General features: G+C 38.3%; 1 protein-coding gene across 2 annotated transcripts in view; it reads left to right on the forward strand.

The window, feature by feature from the left end:
- Positions 1-14827, forward strand: part of Atl3 (atlastin GTPase 3) — a 49374-nt gene that overhangs the window by 23383 nt on the left and 11164 nt on the right. For both annotated transcript variants that reach the window (XM_077798027.1, XM_077798028.1), the window contains 3 exons: positions 8349-8405; positions 9945-10037; positions 11164-11302. In XM_077798027.1, coding sequence (XP_077654153.1) covers positions 8349-8405; positions 9945-10037; positions 11164-11302 — 289 coding nt within the window. The remainder of the gene's footprint in view (positions 1-8348; positions 8406-9944; positions 10038-11163; positions 11303-14827) is intronic.

A 14827-nucleotide genomic window follows, 5' to 3' on the forward strand; every position in this document is an offset into this window, starting at 1 on the left:
GATGGCATTCTACTTATGTATGAGTGGTTGAGAGCTGTGGCTCTGTGTAACATTTCTATCAAAACTTAAGTTTGTCACCATAGTATCTGAAATTTACTCCTTCCTTTCACAGGTTTTTCAAATGCTTACCTGTGCAGTGTATAGGGCCAAGCACTATAGATATAACAGTGTTTGATATAGACCTGTTTTTTTTTTTTTTTTTTTTTTTTTTTTTGTGTGTGTGTGTGTGTGTGTGTGTGGTGCTGGGGATTGAACCCAGGATCTTGTGCATGTGAGGCAAGCACTCTAACAGTTGAGAGTGGGCCCAGCACCCCCTGGTTCTTATGTTTTTAGATTTTGTAGCCAAGTCAGTGAGAGAGATGTGAATGAATAGGTAGGGTGGTGTGTTAAGATGTCCAAGACCACAAACCAGGTTGCTTAAAACAAATAGAGTTAAATGTCTCATGTTTCTGGAGGCCAGAAGTTGGAAATCAAGATGTTGGCAGGTCGTTCCAAAGAAATTGAAGACTGGTGGGTAGAATCTCTTTTTGCTTCTTTCTAGCTTCTGGTGGTTTGCTTGTGATCCTTGGTGTCCCTGGACATTCAGTCTCTTGTAACACGTCAGTCTTTGTCTCTGTCTTCACGTGGCTATATCTTCCTTGTATGTCTGTGTCTTTATGTGGCATTCTCTGTGTAGTTTGTTTTTCATATTGGATTAGGGTCCATCCCAATGACCTTGTCTTCACTTGGTTACATCTATGAAGACCTGTTTCCAAATAAGGTCACACTCATAGGTGCTGGGTGTTAGGACTTCAACATGTTATTTTGGGGGACACAATTTGACCCATAACAGATAGTTAAGGAAAATAAGATACAGTTCCATAATTTTCCTATGATAACTATTCTCAAGAGCTTCATCATGTGCTGATTCTTCAAACTCAAGATATGTTTAAGTATGTCTTTCTCTAATCATTTCAGCATAAATCTTTCTGCTGCTTTTTGTCTTACACAGTCCTGCAACTCCTGTACTGATCTTATCTTGTGTGAGGTCTCACAACAGCTCTCCAGCTGACTTTCCTGTTGCTGTTTCTTTTATGGGAGAACTGTTACACACTGCTGAATCATCTTTTTAAAGTGTTAATGTAATTCTTAGACATCTATATTATTTTCTGGATTATTGTATTACATCCAAGCTTTACTTTGTTCTTCAGCACAGTCTATACAGTCTATTTAACATGGTTTTCATTATCAATTATGTTGTTTTAAGTTTCATTCATTTCTTTTTTTGTGGATACTGGGGATTGAACTCAGGGGTACTCTACCTCTGAGCCACATCCCCAGCCCTATTTTGTATTTTATTTAGAGACAGGGTCTCACTGAGTTGCTCAGCATCTCACTTTTTTTTTTTTTTTTTTTTTTGCTGAGACTGGCTTTGAACTCGTGATCCTCCTGCCTCAGCCTCCCAAGCTGCTGGGATTACAAGTGTATGGCACTGTGCTCAGCTTTTTATTATGGTATTGAGATTAAACCCAGGGGTAACCACTGAGCCACATCTCCATAGTGAGACAGAGTCTCACTAAGTTGCTTAGGCTGATCTTTAACTTTTTTTTTTTTTTTTTTGGTACCCGGGATTGAACTCGGGGGCACTCACTGCATCCTCAGCCATATTTTGTGTTTTTTTTTGAGTCAAGGTTCTCACTGAGTTGCTTAGTACCTCACCATTGCTGAGGCTAGCCTTGAACTTACAATCCTCCTGCCTCAGCCTCCTGAACTACTGGAAATACAGGTGTGTGCCACTGTGCCCGCCTCCTTTTTTATATTTTATTTAGAGACAGGGTCTCGCTGAGTTGCTTAGGGCCTCCCTAAATTGCTGAGGCTGGCTTTGAGCTCTTAATCCCTTTGCCTCCGCCTCCTGAGCCACTGGGATTATAGATGTGTATCACCATGTCTGGTTATTCCTTTCACTCTTTACCCACAGTTTCCTTCCTTTTATTATCCTAATAATTATATCATAATTTTTGGTTAAAAAAATGACCATTATTCAGAGTTAATATTGTCAAAATGTTCATACTACCGAAAGTCCTAAACAGATTTAATTCAATTTCTATTGTATTCCAGTGACATTCTCCATAGAAATAGGAAAAGCTGTCACAAAATTCATTTGGAAAAATAAGAATAGCCAGAACAATCCTTTTTTATTTTATTTTATTTTATTTTTTTGTGGTGCTGGGGATTGAACCCAGTGAATGTGAGGCAAGCACTTTACCAACTGAGCTGTATCCCCAGCCCTAGGCAAAGCAATTCTTAGTGAGAAAAGTGAAGCTGGAATATCAATTCCAGACCATAAATTATACTACAGAGCTATAGTAACAAAAATGGCCTGGTATTGGCACAAAACCAGTCATGCAGACCAATGGTACAGAATAGAAGACACAGAATCAAACCCACATAAATACGGTTATCTCATATTAGACAAAGGCATCATAAACACACATTGGAGAAAAGTTAGCTTCTTCAACAAATGGTGCTGGAAAACTGGAAACTCATATGTAGCAAAATGAAATTAGACTCCTGTCTCTAAACCTGCACAAAACTCAAAGTAGATCAAGAACCTTAGGTATTATCAGAGACCCTGCACCTACCAGAAGAAAAAGTAAGCCCATGGGGTTGGGGGTTGTGGCTCAGCGGTAGCGCGCTTGCCTAGTATGTGTGAGGCACTGGGTTCGATTCTTAATATCATATACAAATAAGTGAAAATTTTAAAAAATCCATCAACAACTAAAAAAAATATTAAAAAAAAAAGTAAGCCCAAATCTCCATCAAGTCAGCTTAGGAACTGAATTCCTCAACAAGATTCCTAAAATACAAGAAGTAAAACCAAGAATTAATAAATGGGATGGAATAAAACTAAAAAATTTCACAGCAAAGAAAACAATCAAAAATGTGAAAGAGAGTGCCTACAGAATGGGACAAAATCTTTGCCACCCACACCTCAGATAGAGCATTAATCTCTAGGACATATAAAGAATTCAAACATTTAACACCAACCTCCTCCCATAACCCAATAAATAAATTGGCAAAAGGAACTGAATAGGCACTTTGCAGAAGAAGAAATACGATCGGTCAACAAATATATGAAAAAATATTTAACATCTCTAGCAGATAAATGCAAATTAAAACTACACTGAGATTTCATCACACTCCAGGCAGAATACCAATTATTAAGAATACGAATAACAATAAATGTTGGCAAGTATGTGGGGGAAAGGTACACTCATACATTGCTGGTGGGACTGCAAATTGAGGCAACCACTCTGGAAAGGAGTATGGAGATTCCTCAGAGAACTTGGAATGGAACCACCATTTGACCCAGTTATTCCACTCCTTGGTATAAACCAAAGGATTTAAAATCAGCATACTCTAGTGACACGACCACATCAATATCAATAGCAGCACAATTCATAATAGCCAAGCTACGAGGCAACCTAGGTGCCCTTCAATAGATGAATAGATAAAGAAAATGTGTTATGTATACACAAGGAATATTACTCAGCCAAAAAGAAGAATGATTTTATGACCTTTGCTGGTAAATGGATGGAATGGGAGACTGTCATGCTAAGTGAAATAAGCTATTACCAATTAACCAAAGGCTGAACGTTCTGATATGTGGATGCTAACACATAATAAGGGCAGGGGGCGGGGAGGAGGGAAGAATAAAATTTCACTGGATTAGACAAAGGGGAATGAATGGAAGGAAGGAGGGATGGGATTAGAATAAATCAGATATAACTTTCCTATGTTCATATATGAATACATTACCAGTGTAACTCCACATCATGTACAACCACAAAAACAGGAAGATATACTTCATACATGTGTGATATGTCAAAATGCATTCTACTGTCATGTAACTAAAAAGAATAGTTTAAAAAATGTTTTAAAAGCCCATTATTTGTCATTTTGTTGGTACATATGCATCGGTGTCTCTGTTTAAGTACTGCATCCATGGATTCAACCAATCTCAAACTCATATAAACTTTTCAGCATGATCTAAATACTTCTGGGTTGTTGTATCATTCCTGGGGAGGCCTTACATCTAGGAGTTGAGTGGTGCTGGAGTCTGGACTGCTGCTTGCTTGCCTGGTGGATAGCTCTCATCCAGCAGCCTTCCTTTGCCACCATCCTGGCAATTTCATTTCACTTTACTCAGTTGGGTCCTGTTTAATCTTTGGATTATTCACTCCTAACTATCCATTCTCTAAAAGAGGAAACTTTTTTTTTGAGGTCTTCTAAGAATATTTTAATTTTATCCTAAACTTATAGAATGGAATTATTTTCTCTTAGAATTGTGAAGGTATGGTTCATTGTCTTCCAGTATCCACTGTTGCTGCTAAGTCTTGAGTTATCTCATTCCTGTTTCTTTGTATGTGATGAGTTTTCTTTCTGGAGTTTGTAAGGTCTGTATTCTTGGTATGCATTCATGGTAAAAGTGACTTAGTGTGGGCTTTTTCATTTCCTTTTTTAAAAAATATCTTTATTTATTTTTATGTGGTGCTGAGAATCGAACCCAGTGCCTCACTAGTGGGAGGTGGGCGGCTCTACCAATGAGCTACTGCCCCAGCCCAGTGTGGGTTTTTTCTTCATTCTGGTAAATTTGTATCCTCAAAGAGATGAGATGTTGCAAATGAAAATAATAGAATGATATTAAAAAGCAACATTCAGAAATAAAAAAAGATCTGGAAATTAGAACTATAAGAATAAAAATGAAAGATTCAGTAGGGGAGAAGTTAGAATATAAATTGGAGAAAAATTTCCCAGCAGGTTGAATAAACATACAGAGTAGAAACCAGGAAGGAGGGAGGGAGTGAAGGAGAAAGGGGAGGGAGTGAAGGAGAGAGAGGAGAGAGAAACACAGTGTGGGGAGTGAGGATGGGAGGAGCTAGAGTGAGGAATGTGAAGGAACAGGGAGGGCACACAACAGAAAAAGGATCAATTCAGGAGAATTTTTGCATGTTAATAATAGGTGTTAAAGAACAGAAAATGAAAAGAAAGAAATTAAATTTTTTTTTTTTTTTTTTAGTTGTAGGTGGACTTATTTTTTTATACTTGGTTCTGAAGATCGTACCCAGGGCCTCACATGTGCTAGGCAAGCGCTCTACGGCTGAGCCACAACTCTATCCCCGAAAAGAAAGAAATTTGAAAAGGACATTATTTTGTCTTTGCTGCTTTAGGATTTTCTCAAATGTGTGATGGTCTTTGGGTGTCTGTATTTAAGAGTGGGAACTTGGTAAGAGGGCAGGTCTTATGTATTGGTGTGGATCATAGTGATTGGGTAAGATTACTAACTATTTTGTTGACAGCGCCTAAATATTTGTCTTTGCAGAAGTTTATTCTTGGGCTGTCATTTTCCCCAGAGATTTCTTTGATCTTCCAGTAGAATGAGAGGGCTAAGGAGTCCCACCTCAGCATGTGCGGTTTTTTTTTTGTTTTTTGTTTTTTTTTTTAACCAGCTGGGCAGGTTCTTTTACTCCCCATCAGAAGACTCAGATAAAGGCACCGCTGCAGCAGAAATCAGACTCTTCATTGGGATATTTTGTTCCAGTGAGAGACACAGAACTGACCAAGAGAGTGTCAAGCTGGCTTTCCAGACAAGAGGAGAGAGCCAGTCTTATTCTCATGGAATGGGTGGGTTTGAGTTTAGGAATATTAATTGCCTTTAGATGAATTTTAGAAGGTGTTTTTCTTTTCCTTGGTGAGTACTTTAACCTTGAGGAAGAAGGGATAGTCAGCCAGTCATCCAGGTGCCAAATGTTATCTGTCACACTAATTCTATGCCCTATATAAACATCTTTGCCCTGTGATAGGGATGAGTTGCTGTAGCTGTTAAAAGAGCACATAGGTGGGAAATGGAAAAGAACACAAATCATGACAAGTAACACTTCCTGGGAATATGCAACTTTGGGGATTCCTCAATAGTTTTATCCTTTATGTTTGCCTCAGACAGGCTGGTGGGATCATCCTGCCGTAATGATGCATGTGGTTTCTGAAGCTAGTAAGGTTGTATGTGGACGAGTAAGGCACATACCACGCCTTTAATTGCTGATAGGCTGAGTTGAACTCCCTGGAGAGGGTAGGAACTGTCTCGTTCCCCCACCCTCAGAACTTTTGCTTTACTAAAGGGTGCTGCTTCCCATGGGAGTCTCTGACTCACTCACTTTGACTTAAGTACTGGTGTCCAGTAAGGTAGTGGACTCATTCCTAAGCCCATCTGAGCTTGGTGTCCAAGGCTAGGATTTTTGTTTATTTATCCTCTCTAGACAGTACACCTTTCATCTTCTGTGGTAGTCCAGAGAACATGGGGCTGAGTGGATGGGAATCTGGGGGTTTAGGTGCTCTCTGAAGAGATTTGCAAACCTTTCTATAGTTGTCAGCCCCATTCTTCACATCTCTTCTGCAAGGTAACTGCACATTGATAATTTCTGAGCCTTTAAGGGATTCTCCTAAGAGAATCTGCTTATTTCTTATTGGTTCTTTCCTCTCACAGAATTCTTACAGGGCATAGAAAGCTAAAATTTGACAGTTATCTGTCTCTTTCTTTCAGAGTGTTTTGATAGTTTTATTTGCTGTCATGTTATTTCCCATCCCTTTTATCCTGTGAGTTTATATATATATATATTTTTTTGGTAGTAGGAATTTGAACCCAAGGGTGCTCTACCACTGAGCTAGATTCCCCAGCCCAGCCCTTTTTATTTTTTATTTTGAGATTGGGTCTTGCTAAAATTATTGAGACTGGCCTCAAACTTGCTATCCTCCTGTCTTAGCCTCCCAAGTTGCTGACATTACAGGGTCTGTCTGACATTACAGACACTCTGTCTCTGAGTTTATAATTTCTATTTATTTATTTTGGATTGCTGGGGAAAGAACCAAGGTCCTCACACATGCTAAGCAAGTGTTCTATTGCTGAGCTATCCCCGCCCCAGTTTATAGCTTTGTTTTGTTTTGGTACTGGAGATTGAACTCGGGGGCACTGGACCACTGAACCACCTCCCCAATCCTATTTTGTGTTTTATTTAGACACAGGGTTTCACTGAGTTGTGTAATGCTTCGCTTTTGCTGAGGCTGGCTTGAACTCATGATCCTCCTGTCTCAGACTCCTGAGCCACTGAAATTACAGTCATGTGACAGACCCCAATTTCTAACTTTTAAATATCACTTTGTTATACTTTTAGTGAGACTTCACAAAAAAACAGGTAAATGTACTTGTAAAGTCTCAACCTGAATCATTGATTCAGTCATTTGAATGTCATGAATACTATGGCCCTGTACTTTTCTTGCTGTTTCTTGTTACAAAATACAAAACTGGCAGATGTTCTTGCCCTCCTGTGGTTTAAATGTTTGTTGTGAAGATTGACACTATTCAAGACAAGTATTGAGATGTAGTGTATTAGATAATGGTTAATGTTAGAAAAATGAAAAGGACACGGATTAGGAAATACTATGTGGAGAGTTGTAATCTTTTTAGGTATATGGTTATGGAAAGTTTGTTCAGAAGGACTATTTGAGTAAAGACCTTAAGGATCAAGGGAGCCAATCCCAAGAATTTTTTTTTTTTTTTGTACCTTGGAGCGAACCCAGGGGTGCTTAACCATGAGCCACATGCCCAGCCCTTTTTTATATGTTATTTTGAGACAGGGTCTCATGAGTCTGGCTTTTAACTCATGATCTTCCCGTGTCAGCCTCACAAGTTTCTGGGATTACACATGTGTGCCACTGTACTTGGAACCCAAGGATATATAGGTTCAAGATATATATATATATATATATATATATATATATATATATATATATAGGCAAGAACACTGCAGGCAGAAGGAGGAACCAGAATAAAGGCCCTGAGGGAGCTTTGTGCCCAGTGTGTTTGAGGCATAGTGTGAGAGGGACCAATGTGTCTGGATCACAATATAGGGACTAGTTTTAATACTAAGTGAGGTTGACAGAGTTGTGAGCAGAGTCATGCTATGTTCTAACATTATGTATAGCAGAGCTGCTGTGACTGCTGTCTTGAGAATAGTCCATGAGGAGGCAAGGGCCGAGGTGGGGAGACCAGTTAGAAGGCTGTTGCAGTATTCTAGCCCATGTGGAAGTACTCAGTGGTTGGATTCTGGTTTGACTGATGAATTGGGATATGAGAGAGGGGAATCACCAAGATTATTTTAAGGTTCATAGCTTCTGTGGTCTTTTAAAACTATAGAACTTTGGTTTTAATATTAGTAGTATCCAGTCTGTTAAATGAATACTTTTCTAAAGAATAATATACAATTATTTTAAGTTATTTTGCTTTACAAACCAAAGCTCTTCTTTTTTTAAAGCTCTTCACAGAATACGGTCGTCTGGCAATGGATGAAATTTCCGAAAAACCCTTCCAGGTAAATTATTAACTATGAATGTAATATGTATCTTTGTTTTTAGTTAAAATAAATCAGCAAATGATAGCTCACAGGCTAAATGTGGCCTGTTGCCTGTTTTTATATGACCTGTGAGCCATACACACACACACACACACATTTTAATTTTTTGCAGTGCTGGGGATTGAACACACAGCCTTATGCATGGTAGGCCAATGTTCTACCACAGAGCTACATCCCCAGCCCTGGTTTTATTTTTTATTTTTGGTACTAGGGATTGAACTCTCAGGGGTACTTGACCACTGAGCAGCATCTCCAGCCCTATTTTGTATTTTATTTACAGACAGGGTCTCATTGAGTTGCTTAGTGCTTCATTTTTGCTGAGGCTGGCTTTGAACTTGTGATCCTCCTGCCTTAGCTTCCCAAGCTGCTGGGATTACAGGCATGTGCCATTGCACCTGGCTCCCAGCCCTTGTTTTTATATATTTTAATGGTTGGGGAAAAAAAATGAAAATAGGAATAATATTTAAGACATGTAAATTATCTGAAGTTCAGACATCAGCAATAGCTGAAGTGTTAGTGGGACATAGCACATGTTTATGTGTCAGCTATGGCTGCTTTCCTGTTACAGTAGCAGAGTTGAGGAGCTATTTAAAATATTTACTCTCTTGCCTTTTATAGAAATCATTTGCTGACCTCTGCATTAGCTAATTGAGAAAGCACAGTAACCTCAGTAAGACTAGAGGTGCCTTAATAGGTGAACATTATTTCTTTTCCTTCCTTCCTTTGTTTTGGTACTAGGGATTAAACTCAGGGATGCTTTACTGCTTTACCATTGAGCCTACATTCCAAGGCCTTTTTATTTTTTCTTTTGAGACAGGGTCTTGCTTAGTTGCTGAGGCTTGCCTCAAACTTGTGATTCTCCTGTCTCAGTTTCGTGAGTAACTGGGATTACAGACAAGTGCCAGTGTACCTTTTTTTTTTTGGTTGAGTGTCTTGCTAATGTTGCCCAGGCTGGTGATAAAACTTATGGGCTCAAGAGATCATCCTGCCTCAGTCTCAGGAGTGCTGAGACTACAGATGTGTTCCAAGCCTGGCTGTTTCTTTTCCTTTTCTAATGTAAGTAACAGATCTGATCTTATGATTAGCTGGTGCCATGTCATTTTTTTTTTTCCTTCTTTCTTTACTACATGCCTCCTACTTGCCTTTAGGGCAAAGATTTGAATTTAATGTTTCCTTTTTTTTTTTTCTTTGCTGGGAATTAAACCCAGGTCCTCACACATGCTAGTCAAATGCTCTATCACTCAGCCCTACCTTCAGCCCAAATTTAATGTTTTCTTGGCAGTCTTTTTTATTTCTGTTAATCTGTAGGAATGAAAATAACAGATGGGATACATTGATCTCACATTTGGCTTAAATGTGTCATTTATAGAACAGAAAAATCGTTCAGCACATATCCTTGCCTCCTTTGTAGAAATCAGCATTAAGCAAAGAACTACTGCCATTATTATCTTGAAAATGCATTTATGCCATGTTATATGTTCTCTTTTTTCTAAATAGACACTGATGTTTTTGGTTCGAGACTGGAGTTTCCCCTATGAATACAGCTATGGACTGCAAGGAGGAATGGCATTTTTGGATAAGCGTTTACAGGTAATTGGAAAGAAAATCTCCTGGGGAATTTTCTAAAAATATTGACAGCTTTCTTATTTGCCTTTGGCTGTTGTATTTAAAACAGATAATTGAAAATTATACTAAATGTATTAAATATATGTATGGGCTGGGGATGTGGCTCAAGCGGTAGCGCGCTCGCCTGGCATGCGTGCGGCCCGGGTTCGATCCTCGGCATCACATACCAACAAAGATGTTGTGTCCGCCGAGAACTAAAAAATAAATATTAAAAATTCTCTCTCTCTCTCTCTCCCCTCTCTCACTCTCTCTTAAAAAAAATATATATATGTATGAAACTTAGCACAAACTAACATAATTTATTCATGATATAAAAGAACCTGGGTGGGGGCTGGGGATATAGCTCAGTTGGTAGAGTACTTGCCGTGTATGCACAAGGCCCTGGGTTCAATCCCCAGCACCACCAAAAAAAATCAAAAGAACCTGGGTATGAAGTGCACCGAGATATGTAGAGAAGAACTTTGAGCAAAAACCCAAGTGTGTTTATAATCTCCATTTCATATTTTAAACCAGATTCTATATGTGTCTTTATATTCAGAATTTTAGTTCTGTTATTTTATTCAAAATTCATATTTGTTTTGACATAGATATAAACAGACCTAGCCTGTTCCCCCAAAACCAAAGCACAGGGGTCTTTAATCACTATTAACTGGTTAGACCCTCCTTCTATCCTATAGAATCTCTGTTCTTAAGCACTGTGCAGTACTCTTTTTAAATTATTTATTTATTTATTTAATGGGTGCTGAGGTTTGAACCCAATGCCTCACAAATGTTAGGTAAGCACTCTTCACTGAGCCACAACCCCAGGCCTGTGTACTCATTTTTTTCTTTAGTATCTCTTCTTAGTTAGCTATGGGAGAGTCAAGCATGGTTAATCACATTCATACATTTACTACTTCTTGGGGTTCTCAGGTTTTTTTTTTATTGGTGTATGTAATCCGTCACAGCTGAATTATTTAACATGCTTAATTTTTACCAATTTCTTCATCTGTAAGTAAGGGAAATCTTTCCTTTGTCTCCATTCTAATGGTTTCTAGTGAAGAAAACCAAATAGTCTTTGGTTGAATGAATACTTGTTCTTCATTGGCAGGTGAAGGAACATCAACATGAAGAAATTCAGAATGTTCGAAATCACATCCACTCATGTTTCTCCGATGTTACCTGTTTTCTCTTACCACATCCAGGACTCCAGGTGGCCACAAGTCCTGATTTTGATGGGAAATTGCAAGGTGTGTTACAGATGTTGTTACTCTAAACATGTGACTTGATCTTTGGAATTAAGTAATGACCAATAAATATCAATTAAAAATCAAGTGAATAGTTGGCCAGGTGTGGTGGCTCAAGCCTGTAATCCCAATGGCTTGGGAGGGTGAGGCAGGAGGATTGCAAGTTCAAAACCAGCCTCAGCAATTTAGCAAGGTTCTAAGAAATTTAGTGAGACCCTCTCTCAGAATATAAAAAGTACTAGGGATATGGCTCAGTGGTTAAATGCCTCAGAGTTCAATCCCTGATACCAAAAGCGAACAAGTAGTGAATGCTTAAGAGAAATAGAATAGTCTATAAGAAAAAATAGTATTTAGAGTCGAGTTCACATTTTGCTCTTGACTTAATGTGACCATCAGAATTAGTTTACTGGGGCTGGGGTTGTGGCTTAGCGGTAGAGCTCCCGCCTAGCACGTTCGAGGCCCTGGGTTCAGTCCTCAGCACCACATATAAATAAATGAAGGTATTATGTCCAACTACAACTAAAAAAAAAGAATTAGTTTACCCTAATTTCTTCATCTGAAATTGTGATGGTTATATCCATCAATGATCTTTCTAAGAGATGTTATAATTATTGATTTACAAGAGATGGAAGTGAGGGGCTGGGGCTATAGTTCAGTGGCAGAGTGCTTGCCTAGCGTGTGTGAGGCACTGGGTTTGATCCTTAACACCACTTAAAAATTAACAAATAAAATAAAGAAATGCTCTTAATCTGCTATTACAAAAATAATGAAAAAAATAGATATGGAAGTGCTAAATAAAGGAAGGCTATTTATCAAGTGAAGTTATCTTCCCAAGTAAAGGTACCATGATGCGTGTTGTTTTCATGTTGTGATTATAACAAAACCCGCCAGGTCAAGTTTTAATATCAGGAAGTGGGTGGCAGGTTAGAGGAATTAAGAATTGGGACTCTTAGGATCTATTATCTTATTTTTGTTCCTTATTCATCAAGGCGTTTTGTTCCTCATTCATTAAGTCATTTAGTGGCTGGGCCACAGTTTACATGTGCTAAGCTGAGTAGTTTGTTTATAAGCTGCTCAGTTCCTGGTAAAGTGTTGATAATAATAGCTACTAGTTTTGGAGACCTAGCTGAGTTGCCATTGCTATGCAAGGTGCTTTCATACTGAGGCTCCCAATAATTTAATGAAGTTGATGTCATTTCCCTTAACTTACAGATGAAGAAATTGGTAAAAATTAGGCATGTTAAGTAATTCAAAGTGCTCAGTGAAAGTGTAGGGCAGATTCACATTCCAGATTCTGATGTCCCAAAGCTGTACTGTTCAGAAATAGAAATTCTTTGTTGTTTATGGGAAGTCTTTCAGAGGATATGTACTATTTAGTTACCAGAGGAACTTGCCTTTCAAAGTAGAAGGTTTTCATAGCTTCATATTAAATATAAAATGCATCATTTTTCACTTTATTTGATTTAGTGGATCCAAGAAAATGAATGTACTTAATCAATTCAAGACTTACAGTCTAGCTGATCTTAGTATGGCAAAAGGAACCCACTTTTAGAGATTAATCTTTGACTTTGTATTTGTTACTTACAAGATAATTTTAAGTTGTTGGCAGCATTCTTGTAGAGGAAACTTGCAGACTGTTATATTGTGATTGAAAAATCCACGATTAAGATCTGGCTTTGGGGTTGGGATTGTGGTTCAGTGGTAGAGCTCTCGCCTCACAAGTGCGAAACCCTGGGTTAGATCCTTAGCACCACATAAAATAAATAAATAAACAAGTGAAAAAAAGGTGGTTGTGTCCAATTACAACTAAAAAATAAATATTAGAAAAAAAGATCTGGCTTTGGGAGAGAAATCTTCTTAGGCAAACATGAGTTAGAAATCTCTTACCTAATAAAAGCAGTTGTGAGGGAATTTTCAGAGTTAGGTAGGGAGAAAAAGTTGAGCGTGAATTCGCATGTATCTGTGTGTAGGTTATATATATGTATATGTGTGTGTATTTTTGTTTTGGTATTGGGGGATTAAACCCAGGAGCACTTTACCACTGAGCTACATCTTAGCCCTTTTTTAATTTAAAAATTTTGGGGGGGAGTACTTGGGATTGAACTCAAGGACACTGAACCACCGAGCCACATCCCCAACTCTATTTTGTATTTTACTTAGAGACAGGGTTTCCGTTGCTTAGTTTTTTGCTGAGGCTGGCTTGGAACTCCCAATTCTTCTGCCTCAGCCTCCCGAGCTGCTGGGATTCCTGGTGTGCATCACCGTGCCCAGCTAGGTCTTTCTTTATTACATGAGAGAGTAAGTTCAGGAATAAATATAGGGGGACTGGGGTTGTGGCTCAGTGGTAGAGTGCTTGCCTAGCACATGTGAGGCACTAGGTTTGATCCTCAACACTACATGTAAGTAAATAAAGGTATTGTGTTCATTTACAACTTTAGATAAATAAATGAATAAATATAGGGCTGGAGGTATAGAGCTCAGTGATAGAATGTTTGCCTAGCGTGAGGCCTTGGGTTTGATCCCCAGCACTGCAAGAAGCAAAATGGTCAGAATATATTAATGAAAACACGGGCAGCATCACAATAATCAAAGCACAAATGTGTTTGTATGAGCTATAAACTTTGTAGTACTGGGGCAGTATCAAAATTTAAAATGTCTCTGTTCTTTGATATCCAGTATTCTCCTTTTAGGAATTTATCCAAGGAGTTTTCTAAATCAGTGGACAAAATGTATGTCCAAGGCTAAAACTTCACTAGCATTATAATTATGGAGAGTAGTTGGAAACAACCCAAATGTATGTTTATCAGGAATTGGTTAAATTAAAGTACCTCGGTACAGAGGAATAAAATGTGGTCCTTAAAAAGGATAAGATATTGGGCTGGGGTTGTGGCTCAGCGGTTGAGTGCTCAGCAGTTGAGTGAGATCCTGGGTTCCATCCTTAGTGCCACATAAAAATAAATAAGTGAAATAAAAGTTTTGTGTCCAACTACAACTAAAAAAAAAAAAAAAAGGATAAGGTATATAGGTGGATCTATATGTATTTACAAAGAAAGATTTTCATGATAAATTATTAAATGTAAAAAGATTGCTCAATACCATATGTAGTATGATCCTGTTTGTTTTAATATACATATGTTTTTTAAGTACTTTTTCAATAGAAAGATTTGAAAAATGATTTCCTTTTTTTGCTTCATTTAAAAAATGTCATTAGTTAAATAGTCCTCTGTGTCTATGAGGATTGCTTGTTAAGAATTCTTTTAGGGCTGGGCGTGGTGGCGCACGTCTGTAATCTGGGGCTGTGGTAGGAGGATCAAGAGTTCAAAGCCAGCCTCAGCAAAGTCCAGGCACTAAGCAACTCTGTGAGACCCTGTCTCTAAATAAAATACAAAATAGGGCTGGGAATGTGTCTCAGTGGTCAAGCCCTTGAGTTCAATCCCCAGTACCTTAAAAAAAAAAAAAAAAGGAATTGTTTTAGTTCTGTGAAAGTTTACGTATAGCCATGTGCCACATAATGACATTTCAGTCAGT

The sequence above is a fragment of the Urocitellus parryii genome, chromosome 4 (assembly GCF_045843805.1).
Source record: "Urocitellus parryii isolate mUroPar1 chromosome 4, mUroPar1.hap1, whole genome shotgun sequence".
NCBI classification, from domain to species: domain Eukaryota; kingdom Metazoa; phylum Chordata; class Mammalia; order Rodentia; family Sciuridae; genus Urocitellus; species Urocitellus parryii.